We start from the raw sequence: 18,460 nt of genomic DNA on the forward strand, positions 1-18,460 counted from the left end.
CAGTTTAGAAAGTTGAGAGAGAAAGATGACCGAGCTCAAACAACTGAGCATTTATTTGAAACAATATTTTTAAGGGCATTTTGGTCTACTCATGCTTCATTTTGGCTAAAAATAGATAACTTTATATGAGTGGTTATTTTTGAAATCACCTTATCATGAGGTATTTTTCTCACAATTTTCTCTTTCCTAAAATGTGATGGCTCTGTACTCTTACATGCCAGTGAGATATGAACTTGTAATTGTAGCTGGCAAGCCACCTTTGTCATTCCATATGTTGAAATCCTTAACCATACCCAAGTACTAAATTTGTCAGAGGATCGAGTCGCGTTTGCATGTGAAAACATTCATGTTTATCCATTTTTTATTTTTGTAAATATATCATAAGATAAGGAAAGAATTAATGGGACAACAATTTGGGACGAAAGATTGCTAATAAGTTGGCCAAGATTTTCAGCAATTTTTTATGCAAAATCTCAATCAGATACATACATATGCATGCATGATTGATTAAATTTAGGGTAATATATAGTGTGATAAAATTAGATATTTTAACATCATTATGGTTCGTGAATCTGACATTAATGAATTTTAATTTAATACATCAAATGATCTATGTCTATATCTATATCTATATATTCTTGCCAACAATATTATAATGCTAAGGGATAAAGCTTCTCTACTTTCGATTTACATATATGGATACAAAAATTCTAATAAAAAATTTTAATAAATAAAATCTAAGACATAAGTTCTTATTTTTTAATATAATTTTTTAGATTTTTATTTAATTTAAAAACATTTATAACAATTACTATTTATTAATATGACTAACAATTACTACGTAAAAGCAATCTTTGACTGGTATAGCTTTGAATTCTATAATTTTATGTAATTTATGGTTTTGTTCGTAGTGCTAGATTCTATGTAATACAGCTGGTCATCTTTGATAGGCCAGCAGCCTTTCTAATTGTGTCGCTTGACAGGAGTTGGGAAGTCCCCCCTTTGACTACTATAAGTGGTTGAAAGTTGCTTCCTTTACTCTATGTTGTGCTTTCTTTCGATTCTGGAAGAGATGCTTTTTGCACAGGAGAGGAGCTGCAGCCCCTTTGCTGCTTTTGTATAGAGTTGATTCTATTTGCATAGCCCTTATGTTGTAAGATTTTGTATGTAATCATTCACTAGAGGACCAACATCCAAAACGTACTAAGAGTGAGCATCGGTCGATTTCACTTTTGGAAGAAATTAAAACCGTTGAAACCAATTTTTCTTTATGATCGACCAAAATTGATCGGTCATAAAAAAAAAAATCGATCAACCGAAACTAACCTAAGTTTAAGTCGATTTTGGTTGGTTGGAGGGTGGTTTAGGGTTGACTTGAGCTTAGGCTTAAATGGCCCAAAAATGTTAAAATCATGAAAAAATTTGTATTGAGTTTGGGCTTAAATTTATGTTGTTTAAATTTGAGCTTAAATTTTCATTTTTATAATTGAAATCAAACCATATGATTCATTTTTATTTATATAATTAAACACTATATAATTTTTTTAATAAAATCAATAAACATCATATTATTTATTTACAAGAATGTCAAATCAATTACTTATTTTTTTAGAGAAGTAATAAATACCATATATTAAATTGGATAACGAGAATATTAAATAAAATGGAAAAGATAATGGAAAAAGATTTTCATAAATTGTACATAATATGCAATGCAATTTTGTAATTTATGCAATGCAATTAATCTAAATCCGAGAAGTATAACATAAATTAATAAATTGTACATACTGCAAATGCATAAAAATTAGAAGTTATATAACCAAAAGTGAAACAACATAAATTACTAAATTCAAAACATAGATTTGATGGACCTCGGACCTCCAACTCCAATATAGCGATTTTCCAAAACATGTTTCTAAAAATATTAAAATATAAAATAATTAGTATAAATGATTATGTTAAGATAATCTAAATAAATTATAAATGTAAATATGCATAACACTTATGGATAATATTACCTGAAATGTGAAAATAGTCAATAGGAATATCACATTACTCAGAGTCAGACCCAGCCTCAATCTCACATATGTGCTCTAACGTAATCTTTGTTAAATCTAAAAATAAAATAACAAATATGGTAAAATCTTTAAACAAGAACTAAAGAAACAAACAAATTAATTGAGAAAAAAATGATACTATATTATGATAAATTAAACAAAAAACGAAAGAAACAAAGAAATAATTACCTAAATCAAGTTTATCAAGCTCGTCCAAATCATCCTCAAGCTGCTCCGGATCACCACGTGTGTTTCCATATAGCCAATCTTGACCACAAATAAGTGTTTGCATGATCTTAGGAGTCAAAGAACTCCTATATGCATCAAGCACACATCCATCAGTACTAAAAGCGGATTCTGAAGCAACTGTTGATATGGGAACCACCAATACATCATGAGCAATAGCAGCAAGTATAGGAAACCTACACTAATTGAGTTTTCACCACATGAGAACATCAAAGTCAGTATCCTCGCTAGCATCATCATCCAATGGCTCCGATAAATTTTAACCAATTTCGATTTCTGTTCTTCTAAGCCACTATTTAACCGATGCTTTTTAAAAGCACCCAATCTTTTCTTAGTAGTTATTGGGTCCTTGCCACTCGAAACAATAGCACTACCATGCCCACCTTCACCACTGATGACTTGTCTCATTAACATTTGAGACTTTTGACCACTTTCACTAGCATGAGATTGAGGTTGGGGTTGCAACATAATCTTATAACATTGAAACACCTCATCCATTGTTTTTCTCGTCAAAGAAAACATCAACAAAGCTTGTTTGAGAGAATACATATCTTGCAAAGTAAATTCAACATAAGCAAGTTTTTTTCTTGGATTAAGAATCGAGGCAATGTATAACACCAAATTCATTTTTTCCACATTTCTCCAATACTTGTCATATTTAGCTTTCATTCTCATTGCCATAGACTTCAAATCAACATCATCACTTTGTTGCCATTCAATCAAAGTGCCATACACATCAGAAATAGAATCAAGAAGAAAATTAAAAGTGACATAAGATGTACTTGAAATATTCACAGTCATATCATAAAACTCTTTTAAGAAAAGAAAAATCCTCTTAATAGTTATCCAATCATTATCATCAGACACCCCATCTCCATTCCTCACTAGTCATTTCTGTAACTACTATCACAATACTCAAATGATGCAAAAGCCCTTTCAAATTTCACAGTTGTATCTAACATAAAAAAAGTAGAATTCCATTCGGTGCACACATCCAAAGTCAATAAGCATTTCCTATCCACTCTTGCACTAGTAGCATACTCTTTAAACTTGGCTAATCTAGAAAAAGATTGTTTAATATATCTCACTACTGATCTAACATGAGCAATTGAGTCAGTGATATCCTTTAACCCATCAGTCACAATAAGATTAACAATATGTGCAACACATCTCATATGAAAAAATTTACCTCTTAATAAACTAGTCCAGCAATATTAAATTTTTCTTCAAATGTCCTATTGCAACATCATTGGAATTAGCATTATCAACAGTAATAGAAAAAATCTTTTGAATCCCCCAATCAACCAAGCATTTATCAATTGCCTTTCCAATAGCCTGACCTTTGTGACTCGTAATGAGACAAAAGTCGAAAATCCTTTTTTTGCAACTTTCAATCGTTATCAATAAAATGAGCAGTCAGACACAAATAATTAATTTTTTGTACTGAAGTCCATATGTTTGTGGTGAGACATATTCTACCAAGACATGATCTACAAAATTTTCTCATATGAGTTTTTTCATCAACATAAACCTTATAACAATCCCTAGCAACGATCCATCGTGAGGGTATACGAAATCTAAGACATGCTTCTTTCATGTGTTTCCTATACCTTTTTGCTTCCACAAATTTAAAAGGCAGCTCATCTATAATGATCATCTTAACTAAACTCTTCCTAATTGCATCCTGATCAAGCTTCCAACTACCCAAAGACCCATCTCCTCCAGATGAAAAAACTAATTCCATTTGATTACTCTCCTCACTAACACGGAGTATTTTCAACTTCGAACAAACCTTAACATGATTATTTGAAGAAGATGTTCCATTTTTTTTTTACATCAGCCCATAAAACCTTATCACAATGACTACATGCAGCCTTATGATTACCTTTGTTATCAACAAATTTTGTGAAGTGATCCCACACAAGCGATGACATCTTTGATGGTTCCTTTTGCTTCTGCGGTTTAGAGCTTACTACTTCACTTCTTGCATTGCCTTCAGTAGCATTTGCATGAACTTGAGGTGTAGATGTTGAGTCATTGGTTGCCAAATTTATATTCTCCTCAATTTCATTTGATATCTAAAAAAAAAAAATAATCATCATATAAGTAAATTTGGTATGCCAAAGTGAAGAAGAATAATAGTATTATGCATAAACAAAAAAAAAAGAAAAAACATATTGAAAAGAGGTCAATTTCATTATTAATATTAATATTGTAAGTATTAATCATGAAGATTAAAACTGTCTTTCTAAGTTCTAACCCAAACCACGTCATTTTCTAATTTGTCATACTTTAATGGAGCGTAATATGAATGATTTAAATCCTGAGACATTTTCTAAATTAATTTTGATTTATGAATATGAAAAATAGAAAAATTAATATATTGGTTGATATCCCTTTTTTGTTTTTGGGTTAATATCTTCAATTTGTTCTTTGATTGATGTGCCCTTCATATGACTCATGTCTCCTTTCTATTATAAGAGGTTGAACATGTAATTTTTGGGTCATATTAATTAGCAAAAAAATTGCCTTTTATACACAAGTTAATTTTTGGACACATAAAACTTAACTTAATGAGGGTGTGACATGAATTTATTTGTCATCACCTAAACATTTCTATGATTTATTGATGAAGTTTATTAGGAACTTGCAAATAAAACGAATTTTCTTGGAGAAAAAAAAAATCAATGCAAGCATCAATTTGGCCAATGATAGTATGTTATGAATTATATAGAGACTTAGACATGAATAAAAATTTTTATTATTTATGATCTAATTAATAAAATAAAAAAATAATAGTTAGATAAAGAGTTTATAAAGGAATAATAATATAAAATCCAAATTAATTTCTAAATTCTAACGTTATATTTCTTTACATAAAGAAATTAAAAAATGTATATTTCATTATCTAAAAATCAGGTTCAATTTTCTCTAATTCATGTTGTAAGCATTAATGTAAAAAATATTTAATAAAGAATATAAACTGAATAACTAAAAATCAGGTTCAATTTTCTCTAATTCATGTTGTAAATATTAATGTAAAAAATATTTAATAAAGAAAATAAACTCAATAACTAAAAATCAGGTTCAATTTTCTCTAATTCATGTTGTAATAGACATGAGACAAGAATTAATTTTCTCTAATTCAATTTTCTCTAAATAAGCTGGACTGCTGGAGGCTAGAGCACAACCGGGAGACTAGGGAAGACTAGCTTTCATTGTTCAGTCATCAATGTTTACAATCCACATACACAAAAACAAAAATCACAATAAAAGCCCCACAAATCACAAAACCCATGAAAATACAAAAATCTGAATCTGTCAACTACTCAATTCTTCAACATTGAATATACCTTGAGGCTTGAACAAAGGGAAGATGACAGCAAGTCAGCAACTGCAAGAGACAACTGGCGACTGGCGAGGAGGATGGCAATGACAGCAAGGGATCGGCGATGGCAATTGATGAGGACCAAGGAAGAAGCCAGATGGTTTTTAGGGTTTCAAAGGGAAAAAAGGGGGCTGATTTGATGAGTGAATACAAAAATCGGGGAAAGGAAAAGAAGTTAAGAAGACAAAAGGGGATTAAAGAGGTTAAATGAAATTTCACCCGTCCCCCTCGATTTTTTGGTCGGCTCGGGTGGGGAGGAAGTGTGTATAGTGACCGAACTGTGAAGCACTCAAAACCAACACCGAATAACCGAGTCGACTGTGACCACTGACGTTGGTTGCGGTCAGTTGCACGGTTGTAGCCAACTGGTGCTCTCTCCTAGAACGTACTACAAGAAGAGTCCTCAAAAACCCCTAGAGCTAGGCAACACAACATAGAAAAGAATATCAAAGCACAGCTCACCAGCGTAAGCATCAGCTATGAACATCTCTAATTTGAGTAGAGATGTTATTTGGAATTCAGTGTATCTTGCACACGAAACAAATTGATCATTTGCTCCATCAATTAATTAGTATCTTAATTTAATGCTTTGCTGTACCTTCAATTGTTTTATTGCGTTAGACCAAGTTTAAGGATATGAGGCATTATGTGATCCTCTCCTCTCCTCTCCATGTGATTGTATGTCAAAGTTTTCCCACTTATATTCATTTCTTAATAAATATCTAAAATGGCATTCACAATTTTCATTCAGAACATTTAAATAATAATTATATTAAAGGTGTTTATGGATCGGATCGAATCGAGTTAATCGAATTTTTTAAAACAAAAATAAACATGTATATCCATTTACTTATTATTTTTCAAAATAAAAATATAAAGATTTCGTTGATTGTAATAAATAAAGAAGAATATTGTTTTCTAGAATCGGAAGAAAGGTGCATGGGAGGATTTTGTGAGGGGTTGTGTGGAGTATTTTCTCTCCTAGAATGCAATCAAAGTTTTCTTGTGAAGGAAAACCAGATAGATATAATACTAAACTTATAAATTCAACTCTTATACAAGCACAAAGGCCACTTGTTTAATTTTCACCTCTTGCTACTAAGCCAAGAATGAAATCCTTGTAGGATCCTGTAAGAATCCCTTGAATTTTGTTCGGAACATAACCCTCCTTCTCCCTCAACTCTTTTTGGGTTACGATTACTCGAGTCAGTGCTTTTTTTGATTCCTCATCCGCATCCACAGTGAGAGCTGCATCCAGAACCTGAAAGGAAAGAGATGAACAAACGATTAGATTAAAAATTAATTAGGAAATCATAATAATCATAAATAATAAAAAATAAAATTCCACCATAATCTTACCCTGGTGAAATATGTTGCAGGGGTACACAAGCATTCTACTGTATCTTTTAAAATTCCCTCAGCTTCAAGGTCCTAATCAAATAATTAAGCACGAGTGAGTCAAAGGTATATATACGTACGTATATGTTGGACTCTGGAGTTATCAAATACGGTTAAGTATCCAATATGAATGAGTTCAATTAATTTTAAATTTTTCGTTATATTTGTAGAGTTAGATCTCCATATCCGTATGTCACTGTATCAGATATGGGTATTTCAAAGAAAAGCCCGAGCAGCATATATAGTACATTAGTCTCTAGCTGTGGAATGATAAATTGTGTTGGCTATACCTCAGTGATGGTCTTGCCGCAAATTTTGTTGTAGTGTTCATATACTGCCTGAAGATGTGGTTTGCTCCTTGTGGAAAGGATCATGATTGCGTCCTCGTCCTCAATAGGTTTCCTTTTATCAGCATTCTTGATTGCATTGGAAAGGATTTCAGCTTCAGATTTTGCAACATCGTCATTAACCTTTGGTCCCTCGTACCTGTAAGCACTCACAAGTGCCACCAAGAGCTGTTTCAAGGAATAGAACCCAACATCATGAGATCTTTGTGCATTTATTGAAGGCACATGTTGGACATTATTATTGGGTTGGAAGGCCCAAAAATTTAATGGGCATCAACAGTGTCTTCATTTTCTGGTGGGAATAGTATAATTTTTCATGTGAATTTGACCCAACGTCATGAGATCTTTGGTATACTCACCTTACGCTCACTACCTTTAATGTGGGAAGCGAGATCTTCCTCGATGGAGTGGTCAAACAGGGAATGATAAGCCTTCCTTGCACCCAATAATTCATTTGATGATCTGGTACATGCTATCTCTACAATGACACTATAGTGTCTTGGGCCCTTTTTCATTGCCTTTTCAATCAAACGAGCATCTCTTTCCCAAGGATGCAGGAGTGAAAGCACCACAGCATCCTAACAACCACAAGGCAAACCCCAAAAGAACCTTATCAATATCTTGAAACTATAATTCTAATTGACTTTATCTTTTTTTCCAATATCAAAAACAAAGAAAAACAGCCTGGAAAAGAAGCAATATCAATTATTGAACCTACTTTTGATAGTATTAAGATGTAGATTTTGTTTTACTTTTTGTTTTATCAACAAAACTGCTTTTACACTTACTATCCCAAAAATCTCTCTTGCCCTATTACTAGGTCATTCATGTAGATTTTTACTATCTACAAAGCTATTTAAACTTAAGCTTGCATCTATGTATTGATGATGCTTCTTTTCTCACTTTTCGTGTTTTCATTTATCCGAAAAAGAATGAAGATAATACGAGGATCGGAGTACTCACTCTTGTTAATTTTAAACTAAAAATTTTGATGTACAAAACTACATATGCATCATATATGTCACATACCCTAAATCGCTTGAATTCAAGTTTGAGATTTTTAATGGTAGATTGATGCAATCGCTCAAATCCATTTTCATCCTCAATGAAGAACTTGGAGTATCCTTTCCTGAGGGATTTCTTATGTTCATGGTTTGAATTTGCCAATATAGAGATTAATGAATTCTCATCCACTCCAATCCCTGAAAATAAAGGAAGGTAATGATCATTGATGAATTCATAAACAAAGAATTAACTTGCTAGCTTCAATATATCAAACAATGCCCGCAACAATGTACAGAGCTGTTGTTCTTGCTCTTTTCAATAACAAGTTGAGAGGAAAACATTTTAATTAAGAAGAAAATGATGGAAAATTGGAGAAGATGAAGGAAAACCTGAGAAAGCTTTGATAAGAGCTTCAAGATCAGCCATTCTTTGGTGGTCCCTGTAGTGCAGTGTGGAAAATTTTAGTGTATGAGTTATGCAACAAAGGAGAAATATATTTATATCATCCTGGAAGGTTACATATGTCATTCTTGTATTAAAATTATTTTTGGGGAAAAACTGCAATAATAATGACGAAAAATAGACAAAATAATGGTTTGGCTAACGCTTGGACCCTTAAAAAGTGGTTAACGTTAAAAGGCAACAATTAATTCTTTCCTTTTCTTTTTTTTTTTTTTTTTGAGTTTATGGTCCATACATTTTTGGCGTATAGTACTTGAGCCCACTTTTTTATTCAATTTTATTGTTTTACCCACTTAATATTTGATTTTGGAGATTTACCCCGCAGGCAATCATATTATAGACTCCTCATACAAAGGTTAAAATGGCCGAAACATGATCTAAAGTTGTTGGCCTAACCCTCATTATGCATCATCTCAGCACATTTTAAAATTATAAAGAAGAAAAATATGGCTTTTTTAAAGGATTATGATATTGTTAAGTATTCAAACAAAAATCAATTAATAATAGGCGAAAGAATCAATGAATATGGACAACTCAAGACTTAATTGATGTGGTATAACATCGCTTAACATATATTTTTGAATTATAATTTTGGAAAAGATGAAAATCGAAAAATTAAACTCAATTTTTTCCTTTACATCTAAGAGATAAATTCTATTATTAATTAATAATTTACTTAAAATTAATTAAAATGTTAATTTAAAAATATAGTAAATAAATATGGCTAATTTCGTCAATCAAAAGTTTTACCAACACTCATGCTATTATATGTATTATATGCTTTTTGACAAAATTATTTATGAGTAAGATGTTGACTGGATAAAATTGATAATGACATCCTATTATAAAAGAAGAAGATAATGTCAAATATATGATAGAAGATTTGTCACTCATACAGCTAAGCACCAACTTATCAACTGCTTCAATTTAAAAAAAAAACAAAAATATAGTATATATAGTAAACATTGAATATGGGACAATCTGAGTTTTAGTTTGGGACTTTTAATCATGATTGATGATTGTGGGGGATGCTGTTATATAATTTAAAAGTTAAAAAATAAATAAACGAGTTAAACGTGTTTAATTTAATATTTGGTGTACTTATCTTCCATAAACCATCTTTAAATCAAAAAATCAACAATACTATACAATTGTTTTTTTATTGTGTGTCAAATTTTATGATTGTGAACTTAAATTAGAAATTAAATTCAAAGTAGTTTTTTTTTAAGATTTGGAAAAAAAGAGTCGGATTTGGACCTAAATCTTCTGAGTAAGGAATATATACATTGATGATTGAATCAAATATTCAGATGCATCTATCAAATAGGATCATGTCCCTAGTATTACTAATAATACATGTTTAATAAAAAATATAAGAAATAAAATGAAACATCATCTTGCCGAGCACTCGAGCATTTGGCTTATTAGTTGATGCATAATCTCCTACCTAAAAAACAGGATTCGAATCCTCCTCCCCAATTATAAAAAAAAAAAAAAAAACACCATCTTGTTGAGCTTGCAAAACAAGTGTCTTTCTGAAACTATGCTGATGAAAGAGTAGAACTCACTCTCTCTTTTATTCTGTCTTTTTGATTGAGTCACTCTCAATGAACATCATAGGACCCATAGGGGTCTATTCTTGCTTCTTTATAGTGGTTGAGGTGGAGTTATGTATTGATCACAGTCCAGCTAGATAGGACCCAAGAAGAAGCATTGACAGCTATGATTTTCACATATTGTCCTCTCAAATACTAAGATTTTTTTTATAAAAAAAAATTATATATGTACTAGTAGCTAGGAAATGAAGTAGTATCAAGAGTTGAACTCGAATTCCTCACCTTAACAAAATAATGTACATTTTGCTAACTTCATTAATTATTTATTAACACTCGATGTTTCACGCATCGAATTTTTTAAATAACCATTCAAACATTTAACCATATATGTTATGCAGTTATTCTTTATATCTATGGATTTCAAGCCATTACTTGATTCCCCATGATCAATTAGATAGACAAGGATCATTGAGCACCATAACCAACTTGCAAACACTTTAATGTCACACTTGCAATCTGATAAGAACAGTTTGATTAGACTGTCAGGCACTCCATAGTCCATATACTTAAATTGTCTTCTAAAACATTGCATGCAAAAACACAAAGACAGACAATGAGAAAAGGATATGCTCAGCAGACAAGAGTCGTACTCATTGTTGAGGATGGCCCCAGAAGGTGTTAACTCGTGCTTTTCATGTAACAAAACAAATGAGTAAGATCACTGACAGAATCTATTAAAGATACTATCATAATCATGTCTAAATTTTGATAAGACATAGATATTTAAGAAAAAAAAAACAGTAAAGATATTTAAAGGTTTTACTGATAATTTTTTATAATTTTTTTGCATGAAAATTTTGAATCACACAAAAAAAAATAATTTTCTCTTTTCTCGTAAATTTATCAAAAGCACTCTTACAAGTACATTATTTTATGATATTGCAGAGTTATATATTTTATATATTACCACAGTGAGTCTGCAGATACACAATGTTAATAACAGACTCGATTCACATTCATGTAATTAGTGTCAATTTCAATTTATGACCTAAAAAAATACCCCATATGCTGGCAAAATTCTTTTGATAGCTATTGGCAATTGCTTTATGGTTTCCCCACCCTATTGTCAAGAATATACTTTGCTAATAAGCAGCAGACTGGAATTAATCCACCCTTTGGAATTGAGGGCCATTCTCAATTCTCTGGTTTTTCAGATATAGAACCATGCATAATTGTTAGAATATATAAAAATCCAGCTGGGAAAGAACCAAAGACAGCTAAGGTTTGCAGTACATTTTTCAATAATTATACAGGTCGAAAGCACATCAATCCTTGCCAAGCAATTCCAACACTGGGGCCTTTAGTCTTTTAGTCTTTGTAATTTACAAGAACTTTAATTTAATTTTTATTTTTTTCCAAGCTTTTTGCCTTTCTTTTACATTATTGTTTAACTAATTTGGAAGGAGGTAAAGCTGTTTATAAATACCATGGCATGTTAAACCAACCCATCATCTAAGATCACATGCAAAATATAACCATCCCATGAAAAAGCATATGAAATTTCATTCAAAAATAGATTTACAAAAATTACTCGATAAAATGACAGTAATATGTAAGATTACATAAGAAGAGATATTAGATAATTAGAAATTTAACATCTAATTCAACATAAAATTTTGATTTTATACAGCTACGATGGAATTTAAAATTTTGATTAAAAAAATTAAATGAGAGGTAAACGGTTTGACTTGCAAAGCATTTCGAGCCTTATATATTATAGTCACATGTAACATGCAGCTCTATTCTTTAAATAAAATAATAATTAATGCTTTATCAAAACTTAGCTGTTGAACTAACAAAAGTATATTATAGGTAATATATATATATATGATATGGACAAAATATCTCTACTCTAAGGTTGTCGGTTCTTTTCTAAAATTTATTGAATAAAGATACATATATTTATTATTCAATCACATGTTCAGATGGAAGTTTATATATATATATTAAATTTTATATGGTCTTACAAACTTAAATTTTATGAGAAACCAAAAAAAAAATATTGCTTTTTTTCAATCTCCAATTCTTTTTTAAGGATGTACAACACTTATTCACAATTCTTTTGCTTATTTCTTATGTAATCTTCTGTTTTTGCCAATGCATTCCCTTTTCTTTATTAATTTTTTTTTTTTTTTTTTTTGTTAAGCATATACTTTGCCTAGAAGCAGCAGCTAGCATTGCAATTCCTCTTTTCGAATTGTGTCACTTTGAAAACACAGTGGGGAATAAAGGGTCCAATCTTACTTCCTTTAAGTAATTATTTTTGACTAACTTTCCTGCTGGGAAGAACCATAGACAGCTAAGATTTTCACATTTATATTTTAATTAAGCAGATTATTGGGAGCACGTTATTCTTAAGGAATCCCAACACTTGGCCCTTTGTTGTTTGTCCTTCTCTTATCTGTTAGATCAGCTTTGGAGATCTTCTTCATTTATTTATTTTCAAGTCTCTTTCTCCTACCAAACTAATTTCTTTTATGAGTCCTTTCTTCTATAGGTTAAAGTATTGATGCAACGAGGACACTGTATAAATGGATGAGATAAAATATCATAAATTTTATATCAATAAAAAATGAATAGGATGTTAAATTTATAAGTAAAAATCTTCTTTCACTTAATAGATATATTTTTTTGATGTGGAATTGTGACACATGCACACGTATGTGTACGAATGTTTTTTAATTTTCAAGGTGACAGTTTTTCGATATTTTCACTTTATTTTTCTGAATTGTGGGGAAAGGATAACCTGCGAGTAAATTATTTCATTTCTGCTTAGGGAGGGGGGGGTGGTCCTCAGGGAGCTGTCACACGCCAGAACAAAGTTTTGCAGTCATGAAAAAATGAAATCTCATCCAATTTTGATTCAATCAAATATGAAAATGTGTCAAGCCGAAATATCAGAAACAAGCTTGGAAGAATATGGATATGGAACCAGTTTTTAATTGAACAATGTGACATTATTAAGCGTTTCATACCTACCAATCTAAATATCACATGCAAAAAAATGTAAAGTCAGAGAGAGACATCAGACCTACCAACAGCAGAGAAGGATAAGACAGAAAAGGGGTTTTAAAAGTAACACCACAAACTGAACATCTTATTCAGGTCATCCAGAATTGTTAGCTTTTTCAAGTCATAATGACACTTTGAATGAAAGCAACCCAAGGCAAAGAAATCAACACATGCAGAATTTTGGGTTGTTAAGCACGGTTCTGCTAACATGTTGATGAGATAGAGCACTAAGGTCAATTTGCTTTCACCAAAAGCTTTCTAAAAAGTTGGTAATTACCTCAGTGAAACTGATATGTTACTGAATTATTAATTTAATTTTTATTTTTTTCCAAGCTTTTTTCTTTTCCTTTACATTATTGTTTAACTAATTTGGAAGGAGGTAAAGCTGTTTATAAATACCATGGCATGTTAAACCAACCCATCATCTAAGATCACATGCAAAATATAACCATCCCATGAAAAAGCATATGAAATTTCATTAAAAAATAGATTTACAAAAATTACTCAATAAAATGACAGTAATATGTAAGATTACATAAGAAGAGATATAAGATAATTAAAAATTTAACATCTAATTCAACATAAAATTTTGATTTTATACAGCTACGATGGAATTTAAAATTTTGATTAAAAAAATTAAATGAGAGGTAAACGGTTTGACTTGTAAAGCATTTCGAGCCTTATATTATAGTCACATGAAACATGCAGCTCTATTCTTTAAATAAAATAATAATTACTGCTTTATCAAAAATTAGCTTTTGAGCTAACAAAAGTATATTATAGGTAATATATATATATATGAAATAGACAAAATATCTCTACTTTAAGATTATCGGTTCTTTTCCAAAATTTGTTAAATAAAGACACATATATTTATTATTCAATCACACGTTAGGATATATATATATATATATATATATATATATATATATATATATATTTAATTTTATGTGATCTTACAAACTTAAATTTTATGAGAAACCAAAAAAAATTATATTGCTTTGTTTCAATCTCCAATTCTTTTTTAAGGATGTACAACACATATTCACATTTCTTTTGCTTATTTCTTATGTAATCTTCTGCTCTGGCCAATGCATTCCCTTTTCTTTATTAATTTTTTTTTTTTTTGTTAAGCATATACTTTGCCTAGAAGCAGCAGCTGGAATTCCAATTCCTCTTTTTTTGAATTGTGTCACTTTGAAAAAACAGAGGAGAATAAAGGGTCTAATCTTATTTCCTTTAATTAATTATTTTTGAGTAACTTTGCTGCTGGGAAGAACCATAGACAGCTAAGATTTTCACATTTATTTTGTAATTAAGCAGATTATCGGGAGCACGTTATTCTTAAGGAATCCCAACACTTTGCCCTTTGTTGTTTGTCCCTCTCTTATCTTTTAGATCAGCTTTGAAAATCTTCTTCATTTATTTATTTCCAAGTCTCTTTCTCCTACCAAACTAATTTCTTTTATGAGTCCCTTTCTTTTGTAGGTTAAAGAATTAATGTAACGAGGACGCTACACAAGCAGATAGGATAGAAAATTGCGATTCTCGTATCAGTATATGATGAATTGAATTTTGAGTTATATATCTTCTTTTACTTAATAAATATATTTTTTTATGTGGATCTATAACATGTACACACGTACGTATGAATGTTTTCTATTTTTCAAGATGACAGTTTATTTTTCTGAATTGCGGGGAATGGATAACCTCCTACTAAATTATTTCATTTCTGCTTAAGGGGGGTCCTCAGGGAACTGTCACATGCCAGAACAAACTTTTGCAGTCATGAAAAAAATGAAATCTCATCCAATTTTGATTCAATCAAATATGAAACCGTGTCAAGCCGAAATATCAGAAACAAGCTTGGAAGAATATGGATATGGAACCAGTTTTTAATTGAACAATGTGACATTATTAAGCATTTCATACCTACCAATCTAAATATCACATGCAAAACATGTAAAGTCAGAGAGAGACATCAGACCTACCAGCAGCAGAGAAGGATAAGACAGAAAAGGGTTTTTAAAAGTAACACCACAAACTGAACATCACGTTCCTGTCATCCAGAATTATTAGCTTTTTCAAGTCACAATGACACTTTGAATGAAAGCAACCAAAGGCAAAGAAATCAACACATGCAGAATTTTGGGTTGTTAAGCATGGTTTTGCTAACATGTTGATGAGATAGAGAACTAAGGTCAATTTGCTTTCACTGAAAGCTTCCTAAAAAGCTAATAATTACCTCAGTGAAACTGATATGTTACTGAATAATTAAATGTTTGCATTCAATGATGAGTAATTGAAGCAAATATGAATACTCCATGGTACCAAATATAAATTGCAAAACTGAATGGTGGTTTAGAAAAATATGTCAGAACCAAAGGGCCTTTTTAACTTTTTCTCATTTTGCAAACTTTTATTAATAAATGGCTTTAATTTCATTATCTTTCCTTTTCTTTTTTCACTTAAATCAAAGGGTATCAAAGTCTTAACAAAAATAGGGATTACAGGTCCTGATATTCAGCAAACTATCAGGAGGGAATACAGCAGAAACGGAAGAAAAAGAAACTGAGAGAAACTCCAGTGAAACAAGATGAAGAGTTTTAAGAAACTTTTCACAAGTAAATCAAAAACCCATAGCCCTGCATCTAGTTTTAAGATTGGAGGAATGGGTTCACTTAAAGTACTAGATGTCATTCCTTCTCCAGAAGAAGACTCTGAGAAACTCAAGAAAGCTTTTCAAGGTCTCCTCTCTATCTCCACTTCTTTTTTTTCCTTTAATTCATGTTTATTGAGATAATTGTTATGATCCTTTTATAACTGAATTGTTGTTATTGATGTTATTGGGAAATTGTTTACAGGACTGGGAACAGATGAGGATGAGATAATTATGATATTAGGACACAGAGATGCAAGTCAGAGGAAGCAAATTAGAGAAACTTATCAGCAGCTGTACAATGAAAGTCTTATTGATGCTCTCAATTCTGAACTTTCTGGTGATTTCAGAGTATGTTCTCTTTCTCTACTCCCCATTTTATTTCATTACAAGTTTCCTGTTTAGTTGACTGAATTAAGAATGTGAAATTCCCATCAAAGTTCCAATGGTTGTCTCTTGAAACTTCTGCAGTAAATCCTTAAAAGATTCAGAATCTTGAGAACTCATTGCTGTGAAGTTTTAAAGTTTAACAGTACCAAAAACATTTTAAACCAGGTTATAACTCTGATCTAGGTTGTTACCAACAGGAGGAACCAAATCATATGAATCTATACCAATAGAAGAATGCATTCCCCTAAATCATATTCATACTTTTAGGCTTCTGGTTTCTTCCAGCTTGTACTTCCTTAAATCAAGTATGTCTCAAATTAAGGTTCTCTTTGTTTTCTGATTCACTGGGGGAAGGAAATCATTGCAACAAAAGAATTTTTCTGGGTTATTCCAGAACATTAGGAGTTCAAATTCATTTAGAGTTTCAAATGTTAAGATACAGTACTTTGTTAAGAGGCTTGGTTTTAGTCTTGGAATGATTCTCAAACTTGTTGAACTGCTCCAATGATTTGAAGGAAGCATTTGATTTCTAAAAACAAATGTTCACATCATTGTGAATTCCTATGGTATAATAAACATTTCTGATGTTTAACAGACAGCTGTCATTCTTTGGACATATGATCCTTCTGAGAGGGATGCAAGACTGGCAAATGGAGCATTGAAGTCAAAGAAGAAGGGTGTCAAACAGCTAGAAATCATAGTTGAGATGTCATGTGCATCTTCCCCTCAGCATCTTGTAGCAGTAAGGCAAGCCTATTGCTCTCTCTTCGACTGTTCACTCGAAGAAGCTATTGCAGCTTCAGTATCTATGCCCCTCAAAAAGGTGAGTACACTCAGAATAGATAGACTAAAAGTAATTGACCGCGCCTTCATATACATGAGTTTTAATAGGTTGCAAGCCATCGAGTTGACTTGGAAATTTTGGTGATGCACAGGTTTTGTTAGGCCTAGTTACATCCTACAGGTATGACAAAGAACTGGTGGTGGACATGGATGTAGCAAATTTAGAGGCAGATAGGTTACATGAGGCCATCAAAACCAAAGAGTTGGCTCATGATGATGTTGTGTATATACTCTCTACAAGAAATTTCCATCAACTCAGGACAACATTTGAATGCTACAGGAAAAAATATGGAAATCCCATCGACAAGGTTCTGCTAACATATATAACTATTATGCAGTCTACATATATCATTTCCCTTTTCCTTTTCGACTTTTTCGGTTTCGTTTCACTGAGGAGATCTTCTTTTGGCAGGACATCATGAAATCCGGGAAGGGTGATTTGGAATCACTGTTGAGAATGGTTATTTTGTGCATAGATTCCCCAGAGAAGCACTTTGCTGAGGTGATTGAATCCTTTTCTTCAGCCAAGTAGCAATAAAAACCATGAGAACCATGCTATTTCTGATCCATGATTACTGTAAGACTACTTCCTTTCTTGCTCCTTTTCGGGTGGATTCTCATCTGTTCAAATCATCAACAGGTTGTTGGAACTTCCATCATTGGGCTGGGAACAGATGAAGATTCACTAACAAGAGCCATTGTAACAAGAGCAGAAATCGACATGATGAAAGTAAGAGGAGAATATTTCAACATTTACAAGTCCAACCTTGATGATGCAGTTATAGGGGATACATCTGGAGATTACAGAAAATTCTTGGTGACCTTACTTGGTGGAAAGATGTGATTCTGTCTGTCGTTGTATATAACTAGTCAATTATATCTGCTTCAGTATGAATTGGTGACAATGGATTGTTTGTATTGGTATATACCTTTCCGAGCTCCGGTCTAGATCCCTACTGTTACTCTTGAACGTTTCACTTTCTAGTTGCAATCCAAAAGAAAAACTGAAACTCATATGCTTTAGTTTCTAAATGGAT

General features: G+C 31.6%; 2 protein-coding genes and 1 long non-coding RNA gene across 3 annotated transcripts; 1 reads left to right on the forward strand and 2 right to left on the reverse strand.

Moving 5' to 3' along the window:
• Positions 1-1,673: 1,673 nt before the first annotated feature.
• LOC18587361 (uncharacterized) lies at positions 1,674-6,533 on the reverse strand. The gene is made up of 5 exons (XR_016023219.1): positions 5,657-6,533; positions 4,189-4,381; positions 2,247-2,423; positions 2,019-2,114; positions 1,674-1,915 (listed from the first exon to the last, which is right to left on the reverse strand). It is a non-coding gene; the product is annotated as an uncharacterized LOC18587361 (long non-coding RNA).
• A 156-nt stretch (positions 6,534-6,689) lies between these two features.
• LOC18587362 (annexin D4) lies at positions 6,690-8,988 on the reverse strand. The gene is made up of 6 exons (XM_018128617.2): positions 8,831-8,988; positions 8,466-8,638; positions 7,796-8,014; positions 7,380-7,604; positions 7,051-7,122; positions 6,690-6,952 (listed from the first exon to the last, which is right to left on the reverse strand). Exons 1-6 carry the CDS (start codon positions 8,967-8,969, stop codon positions 6,770-6,772), a joined length of 1,011 nt encoding a protein of 336 aa, XP_017984106.2. The 5' UTR covers positions 8,970-8,988; the 3' UTR covers positions 6,690-6,769.
• A 6,990-nt stretch (positions 8,989-15,978) lies between these two features.
• ANNAT3 (annexin 3) lies at positions 15,979-18,437 on the forward strand. The gene is made up of 6 exons (XM_018129382.2): positions 15,979-16,278; positions 16,396-16,541; positions 17,176-17,403; positions 17,516-17,731; positions 17,836-17,925; positions 18,064-18,437. Exons 1-6 carry the CDS (start codon positions 16,128-16,130, stop codon positions 18,265-18,267), a joined length of 1,035 nt encoding a protein of 344 aa, XP_017984871.2. The 5' UTR covers positions 15,979-16,127; the 3' UTR covers positions 18,268-18,437.
• The last annotated feature ends 23 nt before the right edge of the window (positions 18,438-18,460 follow it).

The sequence above is a fragment of the Theobroma cacao genome, chromosome 10 (assembly GCF_053813885.1).
Source record: "Theobroma cacao isolate CCN51 chromosome 10, ASM5381388v1, whole genome shotgun sequence".
NCBI classification, from domain to species: Eukaryota; Viridiplantae; Streptophyta; class Magnoliopsida; order Malvales; family Malvaceae; genus Theobroma; species Theobroma cacao.